The 26,019-nt window shown below is 40.8% G+C and overlaps 1 protein-coding gene across 1 annotated transcript; it reads left to right on the top strand.

The window, feature by feature from the left end:
- Positions 1 to 307: 307 nt before the first annotated feature.
- PIWIL1 (piwi like RNA-mediated gene silencing 1) lies at positions 308 to 21,930 on the top strand. The gene is made up of 20 exons (XM_069497311.1): positions 308 to 385; positions 675 to 789; positions 1,394 to 1,519; positions 2,319 to 2,533; positions 2,907 to 3,028; positions 4,101 to 4,181; positions 4,802 to 4,999; positions 5,414 to 5,525; positions 9,479 to 9,605; positions 9,856 to 9,973; positions 10,526 to 10,640; positions 11,810 to 11,997; positions 12,390 to 12,462; positions 13,910 to 14,110; positions 14,229 to 14,332; positions 15,213 to 15,283; positions 15,445 to 15,598; positions 18,888 to 19,013; positions 21,507 to 21,654; positions 21,814 to 21,930. Exons 1-20 carry the CDS (start codon positions 308 to 310, stop codon positions 21,928 to 21,930), a joined length of 2,589 nt encoding a protein of 862 aa, XP_069353412.1.
- Positions 21,931 to 26,019: the final 4,089 nt, after the last annotated feature.

Here is a 26,019-nt window from a genome sequence, read left to right as displayed (position 1 = left end):
TGATTCTGTTAGCACTCTGTTCCTTCTATGTCTGTTTATAGTAAATCAATTGAAAACCTAAATCTCATATTAAAATAAGTTTTCCCCTTTAGCGCTAGCACAGTGCCCAGTCCGCAGTAAGCCCTTAAGTGTGTTGAACGTAGGAATGGTTGCGTTAAACTGTGTCAGGAAAGATTAAAAAGGTACATAATTGCCTGGAAGTTTATTTTAGAATCTCAAGTTTAAATGTAACATTGTAGAAATGGTCACATGTGATTGTGTACATTGAGTATTGTTTTCATGATTGTTTCCTCTCTAGTGAAAAAAAATGACCGGGAGAGCCAGAGCAAGAGCCAGAGGAAGGGCCAGGGGTCAGGAGACGGTGCAACACGTGGGTGCCGCTGCCGTGAGTGCTGTGCCTCCTCTAACTGTGGAAAATGTCTTTGAACCTTTATCAGCTTAGGCTGTGGAAAGTAAATTAAAAACAGTCCTGTGGAGGAGATAGGAAGTGAGCGAGTGAGATCATGTTCTATTTCCTGAGAATGTTAGAAGTGGATTCTTGACCTTATTTGGTGACTCTTCTCTCCAAGAAATTTCTTTTTAAAAATATTTGATTGCTAACTTAGATTGGTGTTGGTTGAATATGACTTCTTGGCATAAAAAGAATGGCATTATTTATTTGCATGTAACTGCAGAGTCAGCAACCTGGTTATATTCAGCCTAGACCTCAGCAGCCACCGGCAGAGGGGGAGTTAGTTGGCCGTGGACGACAGAGAGGAGGAACAGTAGGAGCAACAGCCAAGTCACAAGGTGAAGAGAGCACAATGAGTTTGTGCGTGTGTGTAGGATTAGCTTTGGCTAAATGTACTATAACAGTACTATAAGCAGTCCTGTGTGTAGAAAGGGAAACAGATTTCATCACTGTTTATATTCAGAAACTAATAATTGGGTTTTTGCATCCAGAACTGAATTTTTTTTTAAGACAAATTAGAACTTTTCAGGGAAAAACTCCAAACAAGCTTTTATGACAGATTGTGGAAAATACGTCAAGGCCCCTAGATGGTTATCAGACTTACAGAAAAATAATTTCTTGATCAATAAACACATGGTCCTGAGTTCTTGCATTACAGTCTAATTGTCCTGATCTTTTAAAGATGTATATCTCTTGAAAGGGAGTAACTGTTTGCCTAGGGTCATGATAAAGACTTTATGAGTTAAGTTATAACTAGGAAACCATTCTCCTGTTTGGCAGATACACCCTCAAACGTTTTGATAGGATTGCCGTGCCTTATCTTTCATAGCTCAATGTTCTTTGGGCTACATATAGTAGCACTATGGGAATTAATACTGTTATTTATGTTTTGTATTGCCCAGGTGTATAATTTTCTTTTCTTTTCTTTTTTTTTTTTTTAAGAACTCCAGATATCTGCTGGATTTCAGGAGTTATCATTAGCAGAGAGAGGAGGTCGTCGTAGAGATTTTCATGATCTTGGTGTGAATACAAGACAGAACCTAGACCATGTTAAAGAGTCAAAAACAGGTAGGTTAATTATGAATACAGTTTCATGAGATTATTTCTCAAGTACACAGGACACTGAATTGAGGTGCTTTATTTTATGTGTTTATTTGTATGATGCATTACTAGGAAGAAAAAACACATTTAGTCAAGGATCTTGCATGGCTTTTCCATTTTCCTTTCTCTTTTGGCTTTGATGAAATAGGTTTTAAGTGTTTTGTTTTAAGAGACAGAGTGTTGCTCTGTTGCCCAGGCTGGAGTGCAGTGGTGTGATCACAGCTCACTGCAACCTCCAACTCCTGGGCTCAAGCAATCCTCCCACCTCATCCTCCCAAGTATGTGGGACTACAGGTACCTCCCACCACACCTAGCTAATTTTTATCTTTTGTTGAGAAGGGGTCTCGCTCTGTGGCCCAGGCTGGTCCTGTGCTCAGGTGATCCTCTTACCTTGGCTTCCCAAAGTGCTGGGATTACAGGTGTGAGTGCCCAGCCTATAGATGTCTTTAACTGCATATTTTGAAATGTCTCATTAAATATTCTATAGATCATTTTTCTTTTAAAACTCTTTGCCATGAAGATATTTGGTTGGTTGCTTGTAAATTACTTATTCTAAGGAGGATTTATTTCTAAATGTATGATTCTTTAGGAATTCAGCTTAATAGACAGGCCAGTGGTCCCCAAAGTCAGACGCTGGAGAACTTTGATGTTGTCTGCTGCACTTAGCTTTGTGTTTACAGAACTGTGTCTGCCTTGTCCTGGTAGGAAAGATTTCAAGGCAGAATGAACTTGCTATTTTATTGATTGACTGTGACTGACTTTTCAGGTTCTTCAGGCATTATAGTGAGGTTAAGCACTAACCATTTCCGGCTGACATCGCGTCCCCAGTGGGCCTTGTATCAGTACCACATTGACTATAACCCACTGATGGAAGCCAGAAGACTCCGTTCAGCTCTTCTTTTTCAACATGAAGATCTAATTGGAAGGTGTCATGCTTTTGATGGAACAATATTATTTTTACCTAAAAGACTACAGCACAAGGTTATTTCAAATGTCTGGATGGGGAGAGGGAGATGGGGGATTTCCACTTCAAAGCAGAACTGCCACAATACAGGGTAGGTCGGATGGCTTTTAGAGAGACCCCAGGGGTCTTCTGTCTGATAAGACTGGTCATAAACCCAAAGGGCACCTTGGCATTATTTTATCTTTCTGAAATCAACCTGAGTAACTTACTGATTACAATTGAATCGTAATGCAGACTCTTAGCCACTCTTTTCTCATAGCCATTTTTTAAAAATTCCATTTAAAATTTTTATGTACTTTTCAGTGTTGCTTTGTTAAATAGGCATGATATGATTGGGCTTAGTTTTCCTTTAAGAATTAAAAGTTTGGTTTTCCACCTCTCTGGCTTTAGGTTACGGAAGTTTTTAGCCAGACCCGCAATGGAGAGCACGTGAGGATAACGATCACTTTAACAAACGAACTTCCACCCACGTCGCCAACTTGTTTGCAGTTCTATAATATTATTTTCAGGAGGTATGTTAGTGTTTTGTTTTCAGCATTTTATTAAGAAAAATTTAAAGCAAAAGTTGGAAGAACTGAAAGTTTAATTACCTGTACACTTTGTTACCTAGATTCTGCAGCGTTTGGTTTCTCTGTACTGTAATAGTCATTTAAGGTGTGGTTTACTGATGTAGCATTCATGGACCTGCTTTAAGCAAGCATTCTGTCTTTAGCTTCCCTGTTCATGTTGACTCCAGATCTTTCCCACAGCTGTCTGTGCTTGTGCTAAGAACACGGTATGCTCAGGAGCTTGTTGCTGACTGTATGTTCCTCCTCCCCACAGTGGGTGCTTGATCCGAAAGAGGGGTCAGAGTTAGGGCTGTTGAGGTTACTTGTCCCCCACGGGAGACATACTGCGTGCTTGATCCTTCACTTGCAACATATATACGTTTTCCAAATCCCAAGTCAAGACATGTTCTCTGCAAAGATTTTTTTTGCAGAGGGATGAGAAACAGTCTAGAGGAGGCTGAAATTTGCATGACTATTATGGAGTATAGTACTTGGGTTTGTAATTTACCTTTTTAAGTTGGTTATAAGATAACTGTCACTGATGATAGGACAATTCATTTTGATAGATGCTCGTTTTATGTTATTGTAACTGGTAGATTTATTTTTCTCCAAATGAGAGGTTGGCAAACTTTTCTTTGCAAAGGGCCTGACAGTAAACATTTCAGGCTCTTCAAGCCATGTGGTCTCAGCTGCAGCTATTGAGCTCTGCTGCTGTGCTGTGAAAGCAGCGTGGACAACACGTAAATGAGCAGTCCTGGCTGTGCTCCAGTCCAACTAGTGATGGACACCAGAATTTTAATTGCTTATAAATCATGTATCATGAAATAATCTTTTGATTTTTTTCTAACCTTTAAGAAATTTGAAAACCATTGTTAGCTCATAGGCCATAAAGCAACCAGCAGGTAAGCTGGATTTGGCCTGACCAAGGACCTTAGTTTGCCAACCCTTACTCTAAACAGCATGCCATTCTGATTGCAGTATTAGAGATACTTACCAGTATTCACTTTCCTAACTATTCTGACCTTTCCATTTCTAGGCTTTTGAAAATCATGAATTTGCAACAAATTGGACGGAATTATTACAACCCAAGTGACCCAATTGATATTCCAAATCACAGGTTTGTATGAAGTGGAAAGTTTCATATTCCTTAGGCTTAATCACAAACTTTGAAAATGATACTCCAATTTGAAATGATCAAATTTGCTACTGTGACTGTGAATGGTACCCATCACATTAAATGAACATTTAACTTGGCTTGAATAATAGTGAGACATTCCAGAAAGCTTGGATTTAAAAAAAATCACATAATTTATCTGTCATTGAGAAAGCATATATAGTTGTCCAATGCTATTAATAAGTTTGTATTTTGCTCTTAGGTAATAAAATTCATCAGTTAATGTGGTGTGTCAAGATTGCAGCCTAAGTGGTTTAGGTTTCTTATAATAATTGTCGGTGCTTTCATTAGATTGGCAGCTTTTTCAATTCTTAGGCCAGTGTAGCAAATAGTTTAATAAAGTTAGTGTATTTATATAAAATGGAACTTATTATAATACATTGAAGCCCTAGAAAAGACAAATCTTTATCTGGAACTATGTAAAATCTAGAAATAAGGAGATTAACTCATTCAAAAACTTTGTACTTTGGATCCAGTTAATAAAGGTGAAAAACATAAATATGTACAAAAACACTTTTGGATATTTACAGAGGTTACTTCATGACTTGCATTTTATTTGACAGGTTGGTGATTTGGCCTGGCTTCACTACTTCCATTCTTCAGTATGAAAACAACATCATGCTTTGCACTGATGTTAGTCATAAAGTCCTGCGAAGTGAGACTGTTCTAGATTTCATGTTAAACTTTTATCATCAAACTGAAGACCCTAAATTTCAAGAACAAGTTTCTAAAGAACTAATAGGTTTAATTGTTCTTACCAAGTAAGACTGCTTTTTTAAAATGCCAAATCTTTTTTCAAGTTGTAAAATATTGTAGCTTTCTAGCCTACGATGTTAGAAAGAAAATAGAGTTTAAAGTTGAGTGGTGGGAATAGCACAGAAAAGGAGGAGGGATATTTGTCACCTTTCCCAAGATCAAAGTTTTGGGAACATAATTCATTTGGCCAGAACAAATATCTAATGATTGTTATCCTTTATAATTATTTTCTGATAGCAGTTTAGTCATTACCCCACCCATCTGGCATAGTCTATAGGAAATCCTTTCCCCTTTTCTTTCCATAACATTGTATATAGCCAGGTGATTGTAAATTTTAGAGGATACATGCTGTCTAGTCTGTTTTTGATATCATCTCTCTGCATGCCATCAAATGCAGTCAAATCTCAGCCATCCCACAGGTATAACAATAAGACATACAGAGTGGACGACATCGACTGGGACCAGAACCCAAAGAGCACCTTTAAGAAAGCTGACGGCACTGAAGTCAGCTTCTTGGAGTACTACAGGAAGGTGAGGCTCCAGCACCCGCGTTAGCCTCTTCGTCTGAGGTATTTAGATCTCAGTGGAAATCTGCAATAGCCTCACAGTTTTGTAACACTTGTGTGCACATTTGGAACAAATTGTTTTTAAAGCTGTATATAAATGTGTTTTTTAGGGCATTCGCAGCATAATTCATTTTAACTTGTCAGATTATTAAAATGCCTCCTTTTACTTGGTACAGTTCACATAATGACAGGTCCCCTTTCCTGGTTCCCTTTTCTGGTAGAATGAAAGCTTTGAATTGAAGCTTGTGGAGGACAAGTAGGTCCAATAACAGTTGGGAATATGAGTTATCAGCTTACCATATTATCTCTCATTGTATAATCAACATTTTCTTGTCTTCACTTGGAGGGGTGGTTTGAACCTCAATATCGGTTGTGTTAAATCTATTGCCTGTGAATTAACTCCTTTGATTTACATATTGGCAAAATTTGGATAGGCTTGTTTAGTTCATACAGGCTAGATCAGTTTGTTGGGTGATCATCAAAGACAGTTTTATAAAGATTCTAGTTTTTGTCACAGTAATTGCCAAATTGAAAAAATCCCCGGAGGCAAATAGCAGCAAGAACAACTACTGACTAGAAGAAAATAAAGTGTTTATATAGAAATGCATGGTAACATTGTTTTAGTATTCAGAGATGAGCAGATCTGGCCCCTAAATCCTCAGGGATTTAGAAGGTCACATTCTCAGAAGGTCACATTCCATTTGATGTGCTGTTAAAGGTACAAGAAAATTATTTCTAGAAAACAGTATCAATTAAAATAGTAAAACTTACCTCTGAAGTGCTAAAACTCATCACTTATTTTCCACTGTTAGTAGGATATATCCTATTTCTAAAAATCTGGATAAATGAGCTCTTGCATATTTATATAGTGTGTGGAAAATATGCATTTACTAGTAGCCTTTGTGCTGCTGCTCTGCCGTGACCGAATGCCTCAGAGTCTGCCACCGAGGGGGGGTTCTCTGAGAAGTTGCACGAAGGGCTGATCTTACTCTTGGCAAAATGACAACAAGCCAGGGGTCATCTCAGCTTGATTTTCCTCCCACTGTTTGCAACCTCTTTACTCCTTGAGGATTCCAACCATGCCTAACCTAGATGCTTCTGGGTGTCAGAGGTTACTGTGAGAAATGGGTTGTGGCATTTTCTGTGTTTAATAATCACTCTTGGGGATGAGTTGGGGATGAGGAGTTGGTATATGTCAGCAGCAAATCTAAAGGAAGCATCAGTGGAAAATGGTGATTTAAACCTGAAGCAAGGTCAGGGAAAATCCTCCCCTTCCCTGACTGTGTTGACCATCACCTGCCAGCTCATTCTTCTGTAAGTTGCTTTTTTTTTTTTCCCTTACCAGCTCTGCCCCAGGCCCCTGCTACTGCGTGTTTAGGCCCTAGGTGATCTCCAGTCTTGGCTGTGCCCAAGCTTCCAGCAGATGATACGTTAATAATTCTCACATTTCTAGCTCCAGTCCAGACGTGTCTAAGCTCAACTCCTGGTGGTTCTAAGTATTTGGATGTCTCAAAGATAACCTCACATGCTGCCAACACTGAATGGATTATATTCCCCCAAGCTGGCCCCATTCAGCGTTCTTGATCAATGCAGGGAAAATAACTTCCACAGAAGTGGAGATTTTGTAGTTTATGTCCTCCCCAGTGCTTAAGTAGGCACTCAGGTATTTGAATAAACAAGTAAGTGATGGAGAATTGAAACCTCAGACCGACCTCCGTGGCTTCTCTGTTGTCTTCTGTAATTCATTGCTTGTCAAATACTAGCACTCTACCTTGTTATCTGAAATACTTTCATTTTTTTCCTTTTCCAAGTAACTATTGTCTTTCTGGACCTCGTTTTTCTAATTCATTCAACTAGTCTCTTAGTATTCGTTTGTTCTGCTTTCTGATCCATTTCAAACTCATAGAAATCTGATGTTATTCTTCTACCCAAAGGAATTAGGTGACTTCCCGTTCATCGCGCCTGCATCTGGCTAAGCATGTTGGTCTTCATCCAGTGAAACCCTGAATGAAGCAGCCCCTGCTGCTGCTTTATCCTCGTGGCTTGTGCCCCACCCTGACCTCCTTACCAGCCACGGGCTCTTTCCCAGGCCGCCGTCCTTGCCGGCACTCTGCAAGCTGGGGTCTTACCCTTGTGCTTCAGCTCTCAGCTCAGGTGCTTTCTGAAGGGAAGACTCTGTCATGGCCAGGGATAATCCGGTGTCTTGAGTAGAAATAGTAAGGGAAGGGGGTTGGGTTGAGATATTTAAAACAAGGCATTCTTGGGACTTCCTAGTAGAAATGCAGCTTTAGTAGCAAGTGGTGGTTTGGGATGGAAGATAATACCTAGACACCATTCAGCAAGAGAGAAGGGCCTTTGGAAGGGAAGATCACAGTCAGTAGGTTTTAAAAAAGTTTAACAATAATGTCAAATAGAAATTAGAGTGCTGTTTCTTAGATGTAGAGAAAAAGTTAAAAAAGAATTGACAAGCTTTTTGTTTAGGCCCTAAGAGTATAGACAGGAAGGATTCCCCAAGTTCTGTGTCGGGAACTATTGTACACTTAAGGCCTTTGGCTGAAAGGGGTGAGAATAGGAACACTTCCCAAATGCCTGCCACATGTGCCCCAAGTAAGTGGTGTGCTGTGAGGGGGGAACTGTTGCCAGACCCCAATAAAGAAAATAGCGTGATAAAATAAGTAGTATAGCCACATAAAGCGGCGGTCAGATAAGAGTGTTCTACTTGAAATTTTCTCATTTGAGATAAGGAAATTAACTGTTTTCCTGGATGGAGAGGAAGTCGAGGACAGGCTAGAATTTGTGGTTTCTTAATTCACAAGGGTTGTAATAGGTGGCCAGCACCTTGTCATGGGATGGGAACAAGAAATAGGCAGGTACCCCTTAGTCTTGCTGTCTCCAAGCCCCCGGGCTGTGGCCTGTTGGGAAACAGGCTGCACGTCACTGCCTGAGCTCCGCAGCACCCCCACCCCTGGGCCGTGGAAAAATTGTCTTCCATGAAACCAGTCCCTGGTGTCAGAAAGGTTGGGGGCCACCACCCTAGTCCATTGATGAGGGACTGAGACTATGGAAATGGCCACAGTGAGTGAGGTTCCTGTCGTATGCTCAGTGGAGATGTGTGATTTTATTAAATAAAAATCCTTATGTGAATTAGAGTGTTCAAAAGATCTGCTGTCAGCAAGACACAGGAGAAGGTAGGGAAGAGAGGGTCTTCAAGACACAGGGCCAGAAGCTCTAGTGAGGATAACTCATCTGAAGTTTGTCATGGTTCTAGAATTGCAGAGCTGAGCTGGAGGCCAGGGAGCTCATTCTTGTAAGGACGTTGAGTCACCACTGTCACTATGTTTTGTCACTTCACAAATTGTAAAAGCATATTTTGGGCAGTGATTCCGTATGGGGAATCTTAATACTGCTTAATTGAAATTTGGCTTCTTGAAAATACAGAGATTTTATAAGAACTTTCCTGATTAAAAATATTCTGTAGCATAGAAACCTTTTCCCTTCCCCTGTTTATGCTTATCATGAGATGGCTTTTAGTGAGAACATGTAAGTTCTCACTACATGTGGTTTTAGAGGAATTATGCTGTGGTGAAGACTCAAGTCACACAGACTACTATTTCTAAACCAAAATGTCAAAAAATGAAGCAAATAGAACTGTGACTGAAAGTCAGGACTCAGAACCTCACTGTCCTCGATGATCTAAGCTTTTAGGAAAAAAGATGAGCTGCTCAGTAAAGCATATAAATCACAACCTGTTTTAGGAAGACTGAAAAATGCATTTTTTAAACTTTATTTGGGAGCTGTTAGCAGCCTTGCTATTGGCATCAATTCTTTATTTAAAACACACAAAAAACCTTTTTGCCCACTGAAATGTGTTGCTCAAGGCATTTGGTATGAACAGTGACGCTTTCCTCTTGTGAGCAGCAATATAACCAAGAGATCACCGACCTGAAGCAGCCGGTCTTGGTCAGCCAGCCCAAGAGGAGGAGGGGCCCTGGGGGCACGTTGCCGGGGCCGGCAATGCTCATTCCTGAGCTCTGCTACCTCACAGGTACTGTTGACTTCTGTTTACTTGGAAGGAAAACGGTAGATTATTTACCCATTCTTCTCTAGAAGTCCTTCAACGTTCCTTGACTCTCCGCTGTCTCAATTCCCCCTCCAAAAGCCCTTTTATCAAAGCTGCTTCATCTCCTTGGAATTGTCTTCTTTCACACATCACCACCCTACACTCCATGTATTATTTAGACCTGATCGTTATTTCCTTAACCGTATGCCTGAATATAAATATATTTTATTTAAAGGTCTAACTGATAAAATGCGTAATGATTTTAATGTGATGAAAGACCTAGCTGTGCATACAAGACTAACTCCGGAACAACGGCAACGTGAAGTAGGAAGACTCATTGATTACATTCATAAGTAAGTCATCTATTTCACTAGGACATGTTTCAGTTTTTTGTTTAGTATTTTATGTGGGTTTTGGGGGGTGACTTCCTTCTAGGGGGAGTGACAGAAAGTAACTTTCTCCTTTAGTATTTGCAGTGTTTGGGGTGGGCTTGTTCTTCATGTTTCTAAGTGAGGCTACTTCACGTTCTTCAGGAAATAATAAAGTTAAACTTTGTAGCCTGTGGCCTTTCTAATTCTTCTATTAGAAACAGGTAACAGAACAGAAGAGTGCAGTGTTTTTGGATAAACCTACTTTGTCTTTGCTATGTCACGGGTTTACTTTGAGGGGGAGATAGTTTGGGCATCAGAAGTGTAAATTAAAGAATTCCTTGAGGAGAAGCGTAGAGGTGATGAGAGCAAAACAGATTGTACTTAAGTGTCTCCAGCATTCTCACCAGGATCTCAATCCTGAGAGAAACGTTGAAATTAATTGTAAGTTGGAGTGGATCTCTATTTGCATATATCTATTAGCTTTTGCTGTGTTTCTTTTAAGTTTAGTGGCATGTAAATATGTTAAATTTACAGAGATGATAATGTTCAAAGGGAGCTTCGAGACTGGGGTTTGAGCTTTGACTCCAACTTACTGTCCTTCTCAGGAAGAATTTTGCAAGCAGAAAAGATTCACCAAGGTGGAAAAACAGTAAGGCAGTTTTTAAAGTTGTCAATCAAGTGAGATTTGGGTCAGATCACAATAAAGCAAGTAGGAATAACCTGCTTCTGTGCCACATTGGTCCTTTCCTCACCTTTCTCTTCTCCACTTGCCTCTGTCAACTCGCCAGAGCAGCCCAGGACTTCAGAAGTGGGTGTGCTCCAGGAAGAGAAAATGGGGAAGCGCTAGCGACTCTGGAGCCTGTAGCTTGGTCCTCAGAATGATCTGTAAGACTTAGCTAAAAGGTGGCTTAATGTTTTTTCAATAACCTGAGTTACTTTAAGGTGTTGAATTCTTCTAACTATCTGATTGGGTTGATATTTTGCCACTAACGTAATCTTTTACATGGAGAACTCCTAATTTGATTGGCTTCATTTTTGCCTGGACCATTTTTTGTAGAGATAATATATTAAAAAATATGCCTTTTATAAATAATCTTCAGAAAAGTTAAAGCAAGTATTCTAAAATTTTTTTTATATAATTGAAGCACTAAGTGCCAAGATATAAAAAATAATTTATAGAAAGCTCCCCTTCCCGCCTTCTAAATGTTCTAAGAATAACAATTTAATGGTGTAACTTAATATTTTGATTGCAATTGTTTTTCTTATCCCCTGTAGAAATAATAAAAATATATATCCCTGTAGTAGCAGTCGGGGGAAGTGGGCGGGACTCGCAGAAGACTGGGTTTCTCCTCTGTGAAGACTGGCTCAAGGGTGCTGTGCCTTGAGTTTGTGTTCACTTGCTGCCTTGCGTTTATGTGTTTTGAAGCTTGCTTTTAGCATCGAACACCTCAGTCACGTTGCTTAACTTTCAAAGCCTTATTTTTTTGTATCTTCATCATGAAGAAAACAACAGCTATCCTTACAAGATTTTAGAAAACATTAAGGAGAATGCAATTAAAGCACTTGGGAAAGTACCTGGTACAAGTAAGCACTCAAGTAGTAGCTGTCAATGTATTTTAGATAAAATTGCCATCATCCTTTGGATACATTTTTGTATCTTTTTCTCCCGTGGAAGACATTTTTATCTGTCACTCTAATTCAAATGTATAAGTAGTACACGAAGTTCCAAAATATGCCATGTAGAATTATTGAAGACTTTTTGGCTTGATTAGTGAGAACTTACAATGCAATTTACAGTGTCTCTGAACTTTCTTCTAGTTTGATTACAATCCACAATTTGCAGATTGGTCAAAAGAAACAAGAGGTGCACCATTAATTAGCGTTAAGCCACTAGATAACTGGCTATTGATCTATACTCGAAGAAATTATGAAGCAGCCAATTCATTGATACAAAATCTGTTTAAAGTTACACCAGCCATGGGCATACAAATGAAAAAAGCAATAATGTAAGTTTATCAATTCATTTTTACTCTGAAAATTGATCAGTAGTCATTTGGAGAGTGTGGGAACTCAAAAGTGATGGAGCTGCTTAAAACAGTAACTAGATTACCTTAGTTTAAACGTTTGATATGGTTCCCTATAATGCTAATAAACAGAATTATATTTTAATAACTAAGAATCGGTGGGAGAAAAGATCTTTTAGGACTAAATCACAAACATATGTGCTTAAACTATTGTCATTGCTTGTGTTAGAAACAGCCTTTTGCCTAAATGGCTATTGTTGGTGTTTGATTTTATACAGAAATGTTTCATGTACTATAATATATAGGAAAATGTTTATGCATGGTACATTTTTTATCGCTTTTCCTGAGTGTTGGATTATGTACTTCCATTCCAGGATTGAAGTGGATGATAGAACTGAAGCCTATTTAAGAGTCTTACAGCAAAAGGTTACATCAGATACCCAGATAGTAAGTAGCTAATTGATACATAGGCAGTTTTCAGTGATGAAATGTTTCAAAGGGGCATTTGTAAATCATGGAATTTTGAGTTCATTTTCCAAATGTTATAATTAGGTTCCCAAACTAGCTACAAATTACATTTTGTTTACATAAAGTCGCTAAACTAATGCTAGCTTTAGCTGTGTGCTTAGGAGCTTGTTATTGTGCTCTGCAAAAGGCATGGGAGGCTGAAGAAAAACAAAGCCATCTTCAATTTATTCGGACTCAAAGGCTTTAATTATTCTAGAAAATTTGGAAAAAACTAGCTCTTAGTTGTTCAGCACACATAGAAGTATAACTGTATAATTAAATAGAAACTTCGTGGACCGTCTGGTGTAAGCTCTGTCTCAGTGAGCGGGCCGGCCCTGGGAAACAGGAAACGGGAAAGTCTGTGGACTTCAGTGGGCGTCCACAGCACCGAGAGTTTGAGAATAGCGATGGAACCACTCTCCTAAGCTCTTTCACCTTCTATCCTGGAGTGCGCTGTTGTGTCCTTTGCCCCTGCACCCAGGCGAGTGAGGGACGCCTTGGACAAGGCGAGGAGCAGGCACTCCCGTTGGTGGAGTCTCGCTGTGCAGTGTGTGGGCACTGGGGCTGCGGAGGGTCGGGCACTGGAGATGAGGGCAGCCGCTTAGGGTGGATGATTTTTATCTGTAATCTGAAGTTGTAGGTTTTTAGGTCCAGTTTATGGTTTTTTGTTTGTTTTTGTTTTAATCTGTAGCATAGTCATTAAGAGTGTAAACTCTGCTGTCAAATCCCTGGGTTCATGTCCTGGCTCAGCCGTTTGTGTGGGCTTGGGCAAGTGCTTCTGGCTTTATTTCCTCATCTGAAAACAGTTTGGTGGTAATAACAGCAATAACGGTGAACCTTCATGACACTTCTGAGGTGAAATGGTATCGTCACACATGGCGTTCTATTTTGTCCCCAAAATTGTCCATGGACTTCCTAGGAAAGTTTATAGTTTGATCAGAGTCTCAAACCAGAGCTTTAAAGTTTAAAAGTTATGCTCCTAACTGAATCATAAATTAAAACCGGAAAATCTTGTATTTGTCCACCTGTCAATGATCACTAACTTGTGTTGCCCTGTTCCCTATCTCTAAATTAGTCCAGGCTGGTCACATAAAGCATATTTAACTAAGTTCCCGGAATTTAAATGGTGTTCAGTTTCAAGTGACATAGTTTGCTTAACATGATTTCTTTCCTTTATGAGCTTTTGTCATTTGGTTGAATATAATGAGCAGTGTCTAGAAGTTCTCACTGTCACACCAGTTGGCTGTATGGCAGAAATGAATAGTAAAGGGAATGACAGTGCTCAGCATTCGTACCTCACAGCTGCGCCTGGTTCCCTGTCCTCTCCCGTGAACTTAATCATCAGTTCCCTAATTCTTTGTAATGAGGGCATTTTGTTTGTTTTTAGGTTGTCTGTCTGTTGTCAAGTAATCGGAAGGACAAATACGATGCTATTAAAAAATACTTATGTACAGATTGCCCTACCCCAAGCCAGTGTGTGGTGGCCCGAACCTTAGGCAAGCAGCAAACAGTCATGGCCATTGCTACAAAGATCGCCTTGCAGATGAACTGCAAGATGGGAGGCGAGCTCTGGAGGGTGGACATGCCTGTGAGTTTTAATTAACTGGTGGATACGCTTTTAAAATTGATACTTAAGAAAATGGATTTACTCCTCAACTGTTGCTAGTACTCTGTGGCACCTAAAACTACAATATTTGTTATTACAGCTGAAGCTGGCGATGATAGTTGGCATTGATTGCTACCACGACACCACCGCTGGACGGAGGTCAATTGCAGGATTTGTTGCCAGCATCAATGAAGGAATGACCCGGTGAGTGAGGCTGGGCAGCTGCGGGTGACGGGGAGATGAAGGCCACAGAGGACCACAGCTCGGGCTGGCGCGGGGTCGGAGGTGCCGGAGGGGGTCATTCTTTATTTTTGTCCTGCTGGTTTCTCTATAGCGCCCACCAAAAAACTTAGAAAAGTAATTATTACCTACCTTACGCCTTCTTTGGCCTTAATTCTGTAGTATTCAAACTACATTTCAGTTTATTTTTAAAATATTGTATTAAAAGGTACATCTCATTCAATGTGACCATCTCTAAAAACTTCTTTGTTTAATCATTTTTATTGGCCACTGAAATGTAGTTTCAAGTTTTGCTGTAGAAAAACCACTTGAGTTTACTCAGTCACTTGTGTTTCAACACAGTAAAATTATTTTTCAATAATTTTCTTGGAACTATGGGAATTGCTAAGAATAGGAATGAATGAAAATGGAAAAGGGGTGTTAGTTAGCATTACTAATGGGTGTGTTCAAGGTCTGCGTCTTTGGGAAGAGTGAAATGTATGTTGAGTAGTTTCCCAAGGGCCTTCCAGTGAGTGCACCTCCGTATGTATTCGGGTGTAAGCTGGGCAGCATCTCTGGGTATTATGGTTTACATTTTATTTTCTCTCCAGCAGATGGAATCATATTGTTGATTTCTAATAAGAGAAAACTTAGTTTGTGATATTGATAAGGGATACAGCAAGGGTTGCTGTATCTTGCTACTTCTATGTATTTAAGGTTTCATAAAGTATTTGGAGATGTTAGCAGATGTCTTTAAAGGAAGTTACAAAGATGACACATTGCTGAGTGAAATACAGATTAATTCAGAAAGGAAAAACTTGTAGAGAATTGCATTATCACCCTAGTTGTGCTTTTCTCCGAATAGCTGGTTCTCGCGATGCGTGTTTCAAGATCGAGGACAAGAGCTGGTGGACGGACTCAAAGTCTGCTTGCAAGGTTCGTCTCCTGAAGGTCTTCCATTCTGCTCCCTAAACTGGGGTCTTCGAGAAATTGTCCTAAGAGCTATGTTACTGAAAAATATGCCCAGAATTTGGGGAAAACGCACCATTTGTGTTGTAAGCATGAATTCATTTAAAACTTTTCTGGCTTTCTTTCAGCTGCTCTGAGGGCTTGGAACAGCTGCAATGAATACATGCCTAGTCGAATTTTTGTGTATCGGGATGGTGTAGGAGACGGTCAGCTTAAAACGCTGGTTAACTACGAAGTACCACAGTTTTTGGATTGCCTGAAATCTGTTGGTAGGGGTTACAAGTAAGCATGCAAATTATAAAGCATTTTCTGGTTTTAAAGCTGCACCTTTTTATCTTCCAAATTAGCGTCACAAGATAAAAAGGTAAGTGGGAACCTAACTTGCCGTGTACAGCAGGGCTTTTGCAGTAATGGAAGGGGCAGAGGAATGTTTGTGTCAGGGGTTTTTTCACAAGGGAAGAGGCTGGGTTGACTGCTAGGGTAGTGTCATTCCTTCAAGGAGTAGGGCATTAAGACCCCCATTGCCAGTCCTCTGCCTGCCGCCTTTCTCACCTGAACCCTTGGCGTGCAGGTGTACGATGATTCCATACCTGCATAGGCAGCCACAGGATTGGTTATTGGAGTCAATATTGCAAATAGGCTTAACTTACTGAATACTTGCGTCACTTCTTGTAGACTTGACTCCTAATGTACTTCCTCAGGAAGGCGATTGGCAAGCGTCTAGTCGCATAGGAGGAGGTGGTTTTACTTTCTCCTCTTAGATACTGTGGACGCCCAAGCACGGTGCCGTCTGTACCCGAGTGCTGCACGTGCTGTCCTTTGTCAACCGTCGTGGCTTTTGCCTTCCGCTGCGCTCCCAAAGGCATGACCACCAGGGCCAGGGGACAGTAGAATGCATGCCATTTCCAGACAGCTGTTCTAATAAATACATTGTTTCACTTTTACATTTCTCGTTATCAGATCTGTGAGCAATTTGAGATCAGGGATGTTGTAGCAAGGGCTAAGTGCATAATATTAATAGATTAAAGATTTGCAGATTTGATTCTAAGATTATTTTGAAAATCTTGGAAGCTTGTTTGTGTGTGCTTGCATGTGCGTATTTAAATACTGATTATTCTTGCCAGGCCTTTTCAGTCAGCATTTTGTATCATCATGGAGATTAGGGATTTTGAAAGCCATTGGCCATAGCTGGGGCGTGGTCTGATTTTACGTGGCGCGTGGGGTCAGCATCGAGCGCGGGCTGCCTCTCTCTAGCTAGCCAACCGGACGGTGCTTCCGAGTCCTCTGGCCAAGTCTGAAAAGACCCTCTGCAATAACTGTATCCCAGACAGTTTTAAAATGAGGTTTTATGCCATTAAATTCTCAGAGCAAGTCCAGGAGTGTTTTTATCTTTCTTGAAATAGTTGTGTTTCAGATTAAAAGGCTATACATTTTTTAATATTTTGAAAAGGAAGGTTAATATTCTTTTCTAGCCCCTTAAAACTCTTAGTGCTTGTGTTTTTCTCAAATAGTGTTTTTGTTGTTTTGAGGTTTTTGTAAGCCTTATTATATGTTTCTCTTAGATTTTCTGTCAGTATGGGGAGATGGGGTGTGGCGGCAGGAGCAGAGGAATCTAAGATGGACGGCTGCTTTCTTAGGCTTCTTTCCTGTCACTCACTGCCCGAGCACTCAGCACTTTCTAGTCTTCGTGGCCTTTTTCTCATGCCCAGAGTGAAGGAAATTTTCAAGAAGTGAAGAATAGAGGTAGCAGTGCAAGTTCATCTTACTCCCTTGAGCTGGATTTTTGGGCTACTGGGAGTACACACTGTTGGCCTTGCTGGGGCTGCATCTCTGGTCCTTTGAGTCCTTTGGGTTTGATTCCCAGAAGGATTGGCAGAAATGGCTCCTGGAAAGGAGATTCTGCCCCAGTGAGTGAGGCCTGTGAACAGTCATCCTCGTGTGCAGTAGTGAGCCTGGTGCAGCTGGTGGGGTGCGCCTGCCGGCTCCTTGAGCTAATAGGAATACACTGTGGCCGGGAAGGGGACCCTAAATGGATTGCTTGGGCTAGCATGTAAGTGTTGCATGAAGTTGACTTCACATTGCGAGTTGTGCTGTTACCTGGTGGCAGGAGAGAGTCATGGTCACGAGCAATGTGTCTTAATATCACTGAGGGTTTGATCCCAATTTGCCTTCATTTGTGGAATAGGGGAAACAATTAAGGTGTTGAAAGGAATAAATGAAACATGTGTAATGCACTTCACACAGGATCCAGTAAGCAATAAATGGTAGACAGTTCTTCCAGAAAAAACTTCAGATTGTATGTAAAACACCTGAGAATTGTTCCTCACTTAAGAAATGCAAAGCTTGGATTAAATATTTGTAGTTGTCCTTAGAAGCACAATGTGTGCTTTTAAATTGAAATGTTGATTTTAAACATTTAATGTTGAAATGTTGATCTACATGAGTAGAGGATATTTCTAAAAATGTCCTCTGTTTAAGTAAAATCACTTTCCTGTCCCCTCTATATTTGGCTACCACTACCATGAAGGAGCTGAATTATGTTTATCATTGAACAGAAGTTCCCATTCTGGGCCTTTTGACCGTTGGTCTAGGCAGCACACTCTAACTATGTACCCTGCTTAATCTTCACTGCAAAACATCAGCAAAATCACTGAGTCAGACATTACTGGGTCTGTCTACGCTACTCGGTGTAGATGCTCTGTCTCCCAGTGTTTGGAATCGAGCGCACCTGTGCTCTTAAGCAGCTAGTGCTGTGGTTGGATAAGTGGAGGTGCTGGTAACTTGTGACATTGATCAAGTGCTTACTCCCCACCAGTGCTGTTCTGAGTGCCTTACCTGTGCTAATGCATAGATTCCTAAACGGACTGTGTGTGCACCGGTCTGACTGTATCAGGGGGACTTGCACCTTTAAGAGGAGGGTGGAAGAGGGTGTGGAAGGTCCCCGAGCAGACCACACAGGGCTGATTCCAGGGCTGCCCAGGTCGGCCAGGGAGGGGTGGGGCTGCTCTGGGGTCCGCACAAAATGTCTTTTGAGACTCCAGTGAAATATTAACCACAAAAATCAAGTTATTCCTCCCAAAAAAATGTGTTTGTATTTTATATATAAATATATATCTCCCCTGATATATTGTGAACTGGTGATTTTGAAAAGCACTGGGTTAGACTTTGAGATTACTCAAATCAACTTACCTTTCAAAGAATTTAGAGTTAATATTGTATTTTCCACATAGTAGAAAATGCCCACTAAAGAGTGTTTTAAATTGTGAATTTTGAAAACACATGGGCTTTACCACTTTGGCATGATAGGTATGTAATGTATTTGGTCTGTGGATAAACCATCTGCATGACCTTGTGTCACAGGGCACGTTTGTGCCGTTTGCTTTTCCTCCCCCCGTTTATTCCTGGTCCTCACTGCTGTTGAGAGGAAGATGCTGATCATTCCTCCACGCCTTGGATGAATGACGTGCCCGAAGAGATGTTCCTTTTAAATGAGGTGTATGAATGTCTGAATGTGTAAGTGCTCTGAAAATATGACCGACTGAATGTGGTTACTTTCATCATCCTCTTTAAGCCCAAGACTAACGGTAATTGTGGTGAAGAAACGAGTAAATGCCAGATTTTTTGCTCAGTCTGGAGGAAGACTTCAAAATCCACTTCCTGGAACAGTTATTGATGTAGAGGTTACCAGACCAGAATGGTAAGTTCTGTATGAACCGATGAAAATTATTTTCTCTTTTTTGTTTGTTTGTTTTGAGCATGGCCTCTATACTAATTTTAATGTTGACTTTTTAGTTCTTATGTTTCTTATAAATACTAAATTCTTCAACTAATTTGACCTAACATTATTACTAGGGCCCATGAATTCTTAGTGTCTCAAACTGTCAACAGAAGGATCTGAGTGCAGTTTTTCTTTGGTGAAAGAGGATTATTTTCTGTGGTATGAACTACACATTGAGAGGTTAAGAACTGCCTCTGTAGATTGCTTGTATGTTTTTTACATATAGAACCTCATTCACAGATTGCTGTTTTCTAGTAAAAGTGTCTAGATCTGTAATGCACTTAGTTATCCAAAGGTCAGCAGGTTCCATCTGAGACACAGCTGCAGATGAGAAGACGGCTTCTGTGTGTGGCCGGGAGCTACACTCTGCAGGGAGGGGATGAGAGAGACAACTGGGACTTGCAGGGCACCGGCGGGCACAAGGTCATGGTCTCAGTGGCACGCAGGGTTCAGTAGTAAAGTCATGACACTTGGTTCATTTTTAGTGAGTTCCTCAAAAACCCTTTTGTGTGGGCAGGTGTGCAGTGCAGTGAGCCGTGTTCATGATGGCAACTCCTCAGACAGTCTTTTCATGCTCACCTCATGAGAGTGAGTAGTTAGCATGCTTCTGTTTTTATATGTTCTAGAACCTTGTGAGGAAGACAACTTTCAATGGATAAAGTGTCAGACTAGGTGCAAAGTTCATATATGGGGCACTTTTCCCATATGAACCTTGGGTACATGAGGCATGACTATACTAAATTTACGTGGACAGATGACAGTAAAATACAGACCTTGGCTTCATCTAGTAAGCTGTTATCCGACAGTGGCTAGAAATTTTTATTTGGAAATACATTACCTTGGATTCCTGCCTTTGTCTCGGACAGATGTTAGTTACGGCGTTGGCTCGGAAGGGTTCCTAACCTATCGGTGGAAAGTGGCTAGGGAGACAGAACAAGGCCGAGGCGCTCACAGAGCCCTTCATTTCTGCAGGATTCCTTTTAACCATTCAGAATGACTCCCGGTGCTTTCTAACCTCACCACCGCCAATACCAAGGTCCAGATGTAACGCTGACCTGGAGACAACTGCCTTAAACAAATTGGGTAAAATGCAAGTTGAATTATGAAATATGAAAAAATACTTTTTCCTAGATGCTGTTTAAAACTTGCTGCTGATGCTATTCAAACACTTGGAGAAATCCACTTTAACGAATACCAGAGTCATTTTTAATTACCAGCCCTTTGCATAATATGTGCTTAAATTAGGAATTAGGGTTTAGATGCTAGCTCTGCTGTGATTTCTGCATTCTTTTTGGAGAAGTCATTTAACATTTCTGATCCCCTCATTCTTCTAAAAAATAACTGTAGAGTCTGTTGTAGATCAATTCTGATCTTCTAATTTTGTTAGTTTTGACAGATAATAAATTACAGCGTTAATCTCCTTATATCTTTATCAGGTCAAATTACGTTAACTCTGGATTGATGTTTCATTCATGCTAAGAAAATATCTAATGTTATACTCTTTTGTGTGTGTACTGCAGTCAGCCCTCTGTATCTGTGGGTTTCCCAACAGTGGATTCAACCAATACTTGAAAATATTTGGGAAAAAATTGCATCAGTACTAAACATGTACAGGCTTTTTTCTTGTCATTGTTCCTTAAACAATTAAGTAAAACAACTATTTACATAGAATTTACACTGTGTTAGGTATTATAAGTAATCTAGAGATGATGTAAGGGCTGTGGGAGGAGGTGTGCAGGTCATATGCAGACACTGCCCCACTTTACGTCAGAGACTGGAGCATCCTGGACTTTGGTATCCGCAGCGGTCCTGGAGCCAGTCCCCTGGCAGTGCTGAGGGATGGCTGTGCTTGGTTTTTGTCCTTCCATTTGGTCCAATACTAGTTCTATTTAGGTTCTTTCATGTTCCCTTCCATTTAAAGGTAATCCTTAATGATTAAAATTAGTTATATTTTTATTGAATAACTTGGAACAAGCAAGAGGGGAAAAGGTTCTGCGGTAAAAGCATGTTGGGAGAAAAATGGTCCCTGAAACTAGACTCAGTCATTTCCCCACAAGTACTATTTCAAGAGTCTCTGCTGACGGCTCAGTCACATCCTTCAGGTGTGGAGGAGAAACAAGAACTCGCTAGGTGCGCCGTAGTAATTAGCAGCATATTAAATGTTTGGTTCTGCTCTGAGGCATCATGACAAATATTTAAAGTCTAGTAGTTTTTATTACAAACATCTTTTACACATAAGCAGTCCCAAATGGTTCACGAATGACATGTTCTGGACTTCAAGGAAGCACATTACGTCCTAGGAAAAGATTAGGTTACAGCAGAGCACAAGATCTTTTCACTGGAAGGAACCTGAATTATCTTAATTTCAGCTTTCAAAAGGCAAGGCTTACGTTCGTGTTTCTGTAATTCCAGGTATGATTTTTTCATCGTGAGCCAGGCTGTGAGGAGTGGCAGCGTTTCTCCCACGCACTATAACGTCATCTACGACAGCAGCGGCCTGAAGCCAGACCACATCCAGCGGCTGACTTACAAGCTCTGTCATGTCTATTATAACTGGCCAGTAAGTAGCTTTATTTGTTGATGTTTATTCACATCAGTGAGAGTCGCTTTTCAAAATGAAGTTGCTATGGTTTAAAAGGCTTTTAGAGTTAATACTGAGTTTTGCGATTTTAAGAAGCTAGATTTAGAGTAATAGAACCTTTTTTTCCTTCCACCAAAGGGTGTCATTCGAGTTCCTGCTCCTTGCCAGTACGCCCACAAACTGGCTTTCCTTGTTGGCCAGAGCATTCACAGAGAACCAAATCTGTCACTGTCAAACCGTCTTTACTACCTCTGACCTGCAGAAGACGACAAGATGTAGCTGTTTTTTCTTTTCAAAATTATAACTTTGGGATTTTTGTAAGATTTTTTTAACTGTTACCTTTCTAGATGAAACTTGGGCAGGGAATTAGATCTAAGAGTTTTATTTCTAACATTGCTTTTCGCTGGCATTCTTGTAGGTAAAAATTAAGGTTTTATATTTTATCTTGTTTGTTTCTCATTAAGTATGTTGCAAGGATTTTTTTGTTGAAAAAATGGAAAAGTACTTTATTATAAACAGGCTCTCAAAGTATTTGAAAAGTGGGAGTTTTCTTGAAAGTACTTTCTGGAGTGAGCAAGTCCTACGTAGAAACCTATATTAACTTTATTTTTTAAATATTTGTTTTGAATTGAAAGGAGAGTAGGATGCTCGCTACAGTGGTAGGTAGGGTTTTATTTGGGTATTTGATATCTCATATTTTAAAGATAAAAGCTACCAATAAATAACCCAAATATAAGATATAGGGGAAAATATGTTTATTTTTATTTCTTTTGTGGGGCTAGATGGTATGGGGGTAAAAAAAAGATAGTTGAAAAGTTTTAAATTTCTGTCCAAAGAAACATTTTAAAAGAGACCAGTATTGAAGCTCTATATTAACATTACTATTTATTTTGTTTTGCCACTAGGACACCATTCTATTTGTTATAAAATAAAATTGAAGTGATTGTCACCTTACTTGAATAACAGTGTAGTTTTTGTTTTTATTGAAAGTATGTGCATTTTCTTTCCATGTAATTTTTAAAACACACAAAAGGATATGATTCCATTTATAAAAGCTAAATTAGTGTTACTTACGAACTTTAATGTCAGAGTAAAATTCTGTCAGGAAATGCTGCTACCTGCAGTGTTTATAGTCTGAGAATGGGTGTCCACGCTCATTGCCTCGCAAGGAACTGCAAGTGAGGAAGTCTGTCATTGTGAAGTTGGTAATTATAGCTATTTACATATTTATAGTAATTTTCAGGAACTTCTGCAAAACGCAGGCATGAAAATTAATGAATTGTAAGTTGTGAGAACACCTTTAAACATTGCTTACAAATGTAACGAATGTAGCTTTGACTGTGATACACCAGCCCCTGGGACTGATTGAAACTAACGCAACTCAATAAAGCTGGTTGTCTCACATTATTGTACTCAGTCTCATTGTATAAATACCTTTTGGGTTTAGCCTTATTAACATATTATGAATGAAAATCATCTTATTTTCCTTTCCGTTTTTTGTGCTAATAATTGTTGTTAACGTTGTGCTGGGCCAGTAGCCCAGGTTCCTTAACCTGTTCAACTTCAAGCACTAGAAGAAAAGAAACGGGAGAATATGTCCTTTCCGAAGAATGCCAAAGACAGATATTTCAGTGATAAAAGTTGCTGAAGTTTGCCACAACTTTAAGAAGGCGTATAAGGAAATCTAATCAATACAACTGAAAAGATTAATTTGAGTTTTAGTATGAGTTTTTACTGGTGGATTTTTATGGCCAGTCAGTAATTTAAGTCATCAAAATCTCCTTGTTAGCAGGTTTTAAGCTCTACCTTACAGTTAAGGGGCTTTAATGTCTTTAGAATCATAAAAAATTCATAAATGTGATAATTCTGGAAAAGTGGCAGTTGTCCAGAGACCCTCACTGTATCAGTAAAGACTTAGTTGCAAGGGACAGAAAGCCTACTCAAATTATTTTAAGCCAAAAGAGGTATTGATTGGCTTTCTCATCATACTAGGTAATGCTTCCCAAATTTAATCTGTTAAGAAACACCTAGTTTGTTTTGTACTAACAGACTGCTGGGTTCCAAACCAGACCTTAGAAATCAGGCTCTCGGGGGAGAGGCCAGATAAACAGTCTAGTAAACGCATCCCAGGTGATTTGTCAGGGGATTTGGCAAAGTCTGGTTGAGGAGGTGTATGAGGTCTATGTCTGTCCTGGTTCTGGTCTGCTTTGGTTTTAATCGGACAGACCTCCTGTGTGCGGCGACAGAGATGGTTAGCACAACGTCTGGGTTCATGTCTCAGCATGTCCCCTGTGAAAACAGCACCCCTTCCACAGCGGGCACAGTGAGACCCAGGCCGTCTGTGCATCTCGAACCTGAGGGATGCCCTGCTCTGATAGGGTGGGCCTGACTCAGGTGTGCAGCAGACCTTGGAGTGCTGGGTAAGACGACGAGGCTCTTCTGAGTTGCTAAAGGGATGGCTCCCCAGGGGACATGTGTGTGTGCAACCAGGACACAGAGTGGACAGGTAAACAGTGCGTGTCTGCTAAACTTGTTCCAGGTGAATCAACTTACGGAAAAAGTGACAATTCCACTCGTCCCTAGAACGACAAGTACACAGAGCACCATAAAGGAATTCATTGCAGCATTTGCAAAGAACAAGGCAAAAACTGAGTGAAATCCAGGTTTCTTCCTTAAAATGGGAAGCATGCACACCTGGGTTTGACTTCTGAACGTTTTAGTATCAAACGCACTGACGTCAGGTGCTCCCGCAGTTCCCGAGTTTGGAGTGTCGGTTCTGCAGAAGTGCGTCATCACTCCGGGAAGTCTGTCCACTGTTTTCTGGGTATATAGGACTTTTTCCTCAAAGTCCAAAAGTGTGCCACTCACTGAAGTTTTTACGTTAATATTTAGTCATTTTACATGTGTTCCCTAGAGCTGAAAGGAATTTTGTCCAAATACTCTCCTTGTGAAACTGCTGTTTACAAATGGTGACATCTCTGGTTCTCTCCTCAGAGTCAGTCGGTTTTAAACAGCAGTTTCATTCTGACGTTGTATGACATCTTGAGATACTTTGTATATTTTTAAGTAAAAGTTTGTGTAATTGATATTGTTGTTATTCATATACAAGGTTTAGTTCTGTTCATATTATTCCAAACCAATTATTTTAAAAATCTATTTCTCTAAAAAAAAAAAAAAAAAAAAATAGAGAAATTGTATAATTGTCAAGCAATCTCAAGTGAGTAGGGAGTTCATGCACTTGTAGGACGATGACTCCTCTCTGGTCCGCAATTCACAGGAGGCCAGAGCGCCTCTGTGCTCCGAGTGATGCGCCCCGCACCTGTGTTGCCAGAAGTCGAGTGGGCACCCAGAAGTCTGCTTGGATGAGCCCCGGCCGCCGCCCCGCCCCTGTCGGAGAGCCTCCCTGCTTACGTGCCTGGGATGCAGGTTTTTGTGTGGACATACATTTTCAGCTCCTTTGGATAAATACCAGGGAGCGCAGTTTCACATGGTAAGAGTGGGCTTGGTTTTGTAAGGAACTGCCAAACCGTCTTCCAGAGTCGCCCATCGCGCCTCCCCGTCGTCCGTGCCGGAGAGTTCCTGTGGCCGCGCACCTTGGCGTACGCTCCCTTGCCATCTCTGCATCTGCTGCGGTGAGGCATCCGTTGAGGTCTTTGGCCCGTTTTTTAATTGGGTGGTTTTGTCATCGTTGAGTTTCATATATGTTGGATAACAGCCCTTTACCAGGTATGTCTTTTGCAAATATGTTGAATCTTTTTAAAAAAAAATAGGTCAGGTGGCACTGCGCATGGCAGCAGTTGACAATAGAATGGAGGTGTCTGAAGTTTGGATAAAACTGCTTTGGGGAATTTAAAGTTGTTAACAAGCCTTACCAGGCTCTCCCTGACCTGCATCAACCTGCGTTTCCAGTTGTCACTTTCCCATGTAGACCTCGGGTCCCTGCCACACTGGTCCACTCGCAGCTCCCGGGATGCTTGAGGTGCCAGCCGTCCCCTGGGCCGCGTCCCGGACGGGGTCCGCCTTGCCCTGCCCACGGCCTCACTCTCCTCCCCGCTGCGTCAGCTCACACCTGCCTCCACAAGGCCTCTCTGGCCTCTTCCCACCAGGCCCCGCTGTCCAGGCGCTGGGGCTGTCTTGACCCCAGCTGCAGCCCCATCCTCTACATTTGCAAACTGCTAAGTTGGAAAGTAAAACAATTTTGAGTGGTAACTTGGGCTCGTTAGGCGTCATCAGCAAATGGTTTGCAGGGCCAGGCGCCTTGGTAGCTTCTGCGGTGCTGGGCTAACCAGCCTCGGTGTCCTCTGCTCTCCCCCAGCTTTGTTCTCCACCCTCAGGGGGTTATAC

Source organism: Eulemur rufifrons, chromosome 21 (assembly GCF_041146395.1).
Source record: "Eulemur rufifrons isolate Redbay chromosome 21, OSU_ERuf_1, whole genome shotgun sequence".
Taxonomy (NCBI): domain Eukaryota; kingdom Metazoa; phylum Chordata; class Mammalia; order Primates; family Lemuridae; genus Eulemur; species Eulemur rufifrons.
Note: the sequence above shows the minus strand (reverse complement) of the source record. Positions and strands in the feature narration are given on the sequence as shown.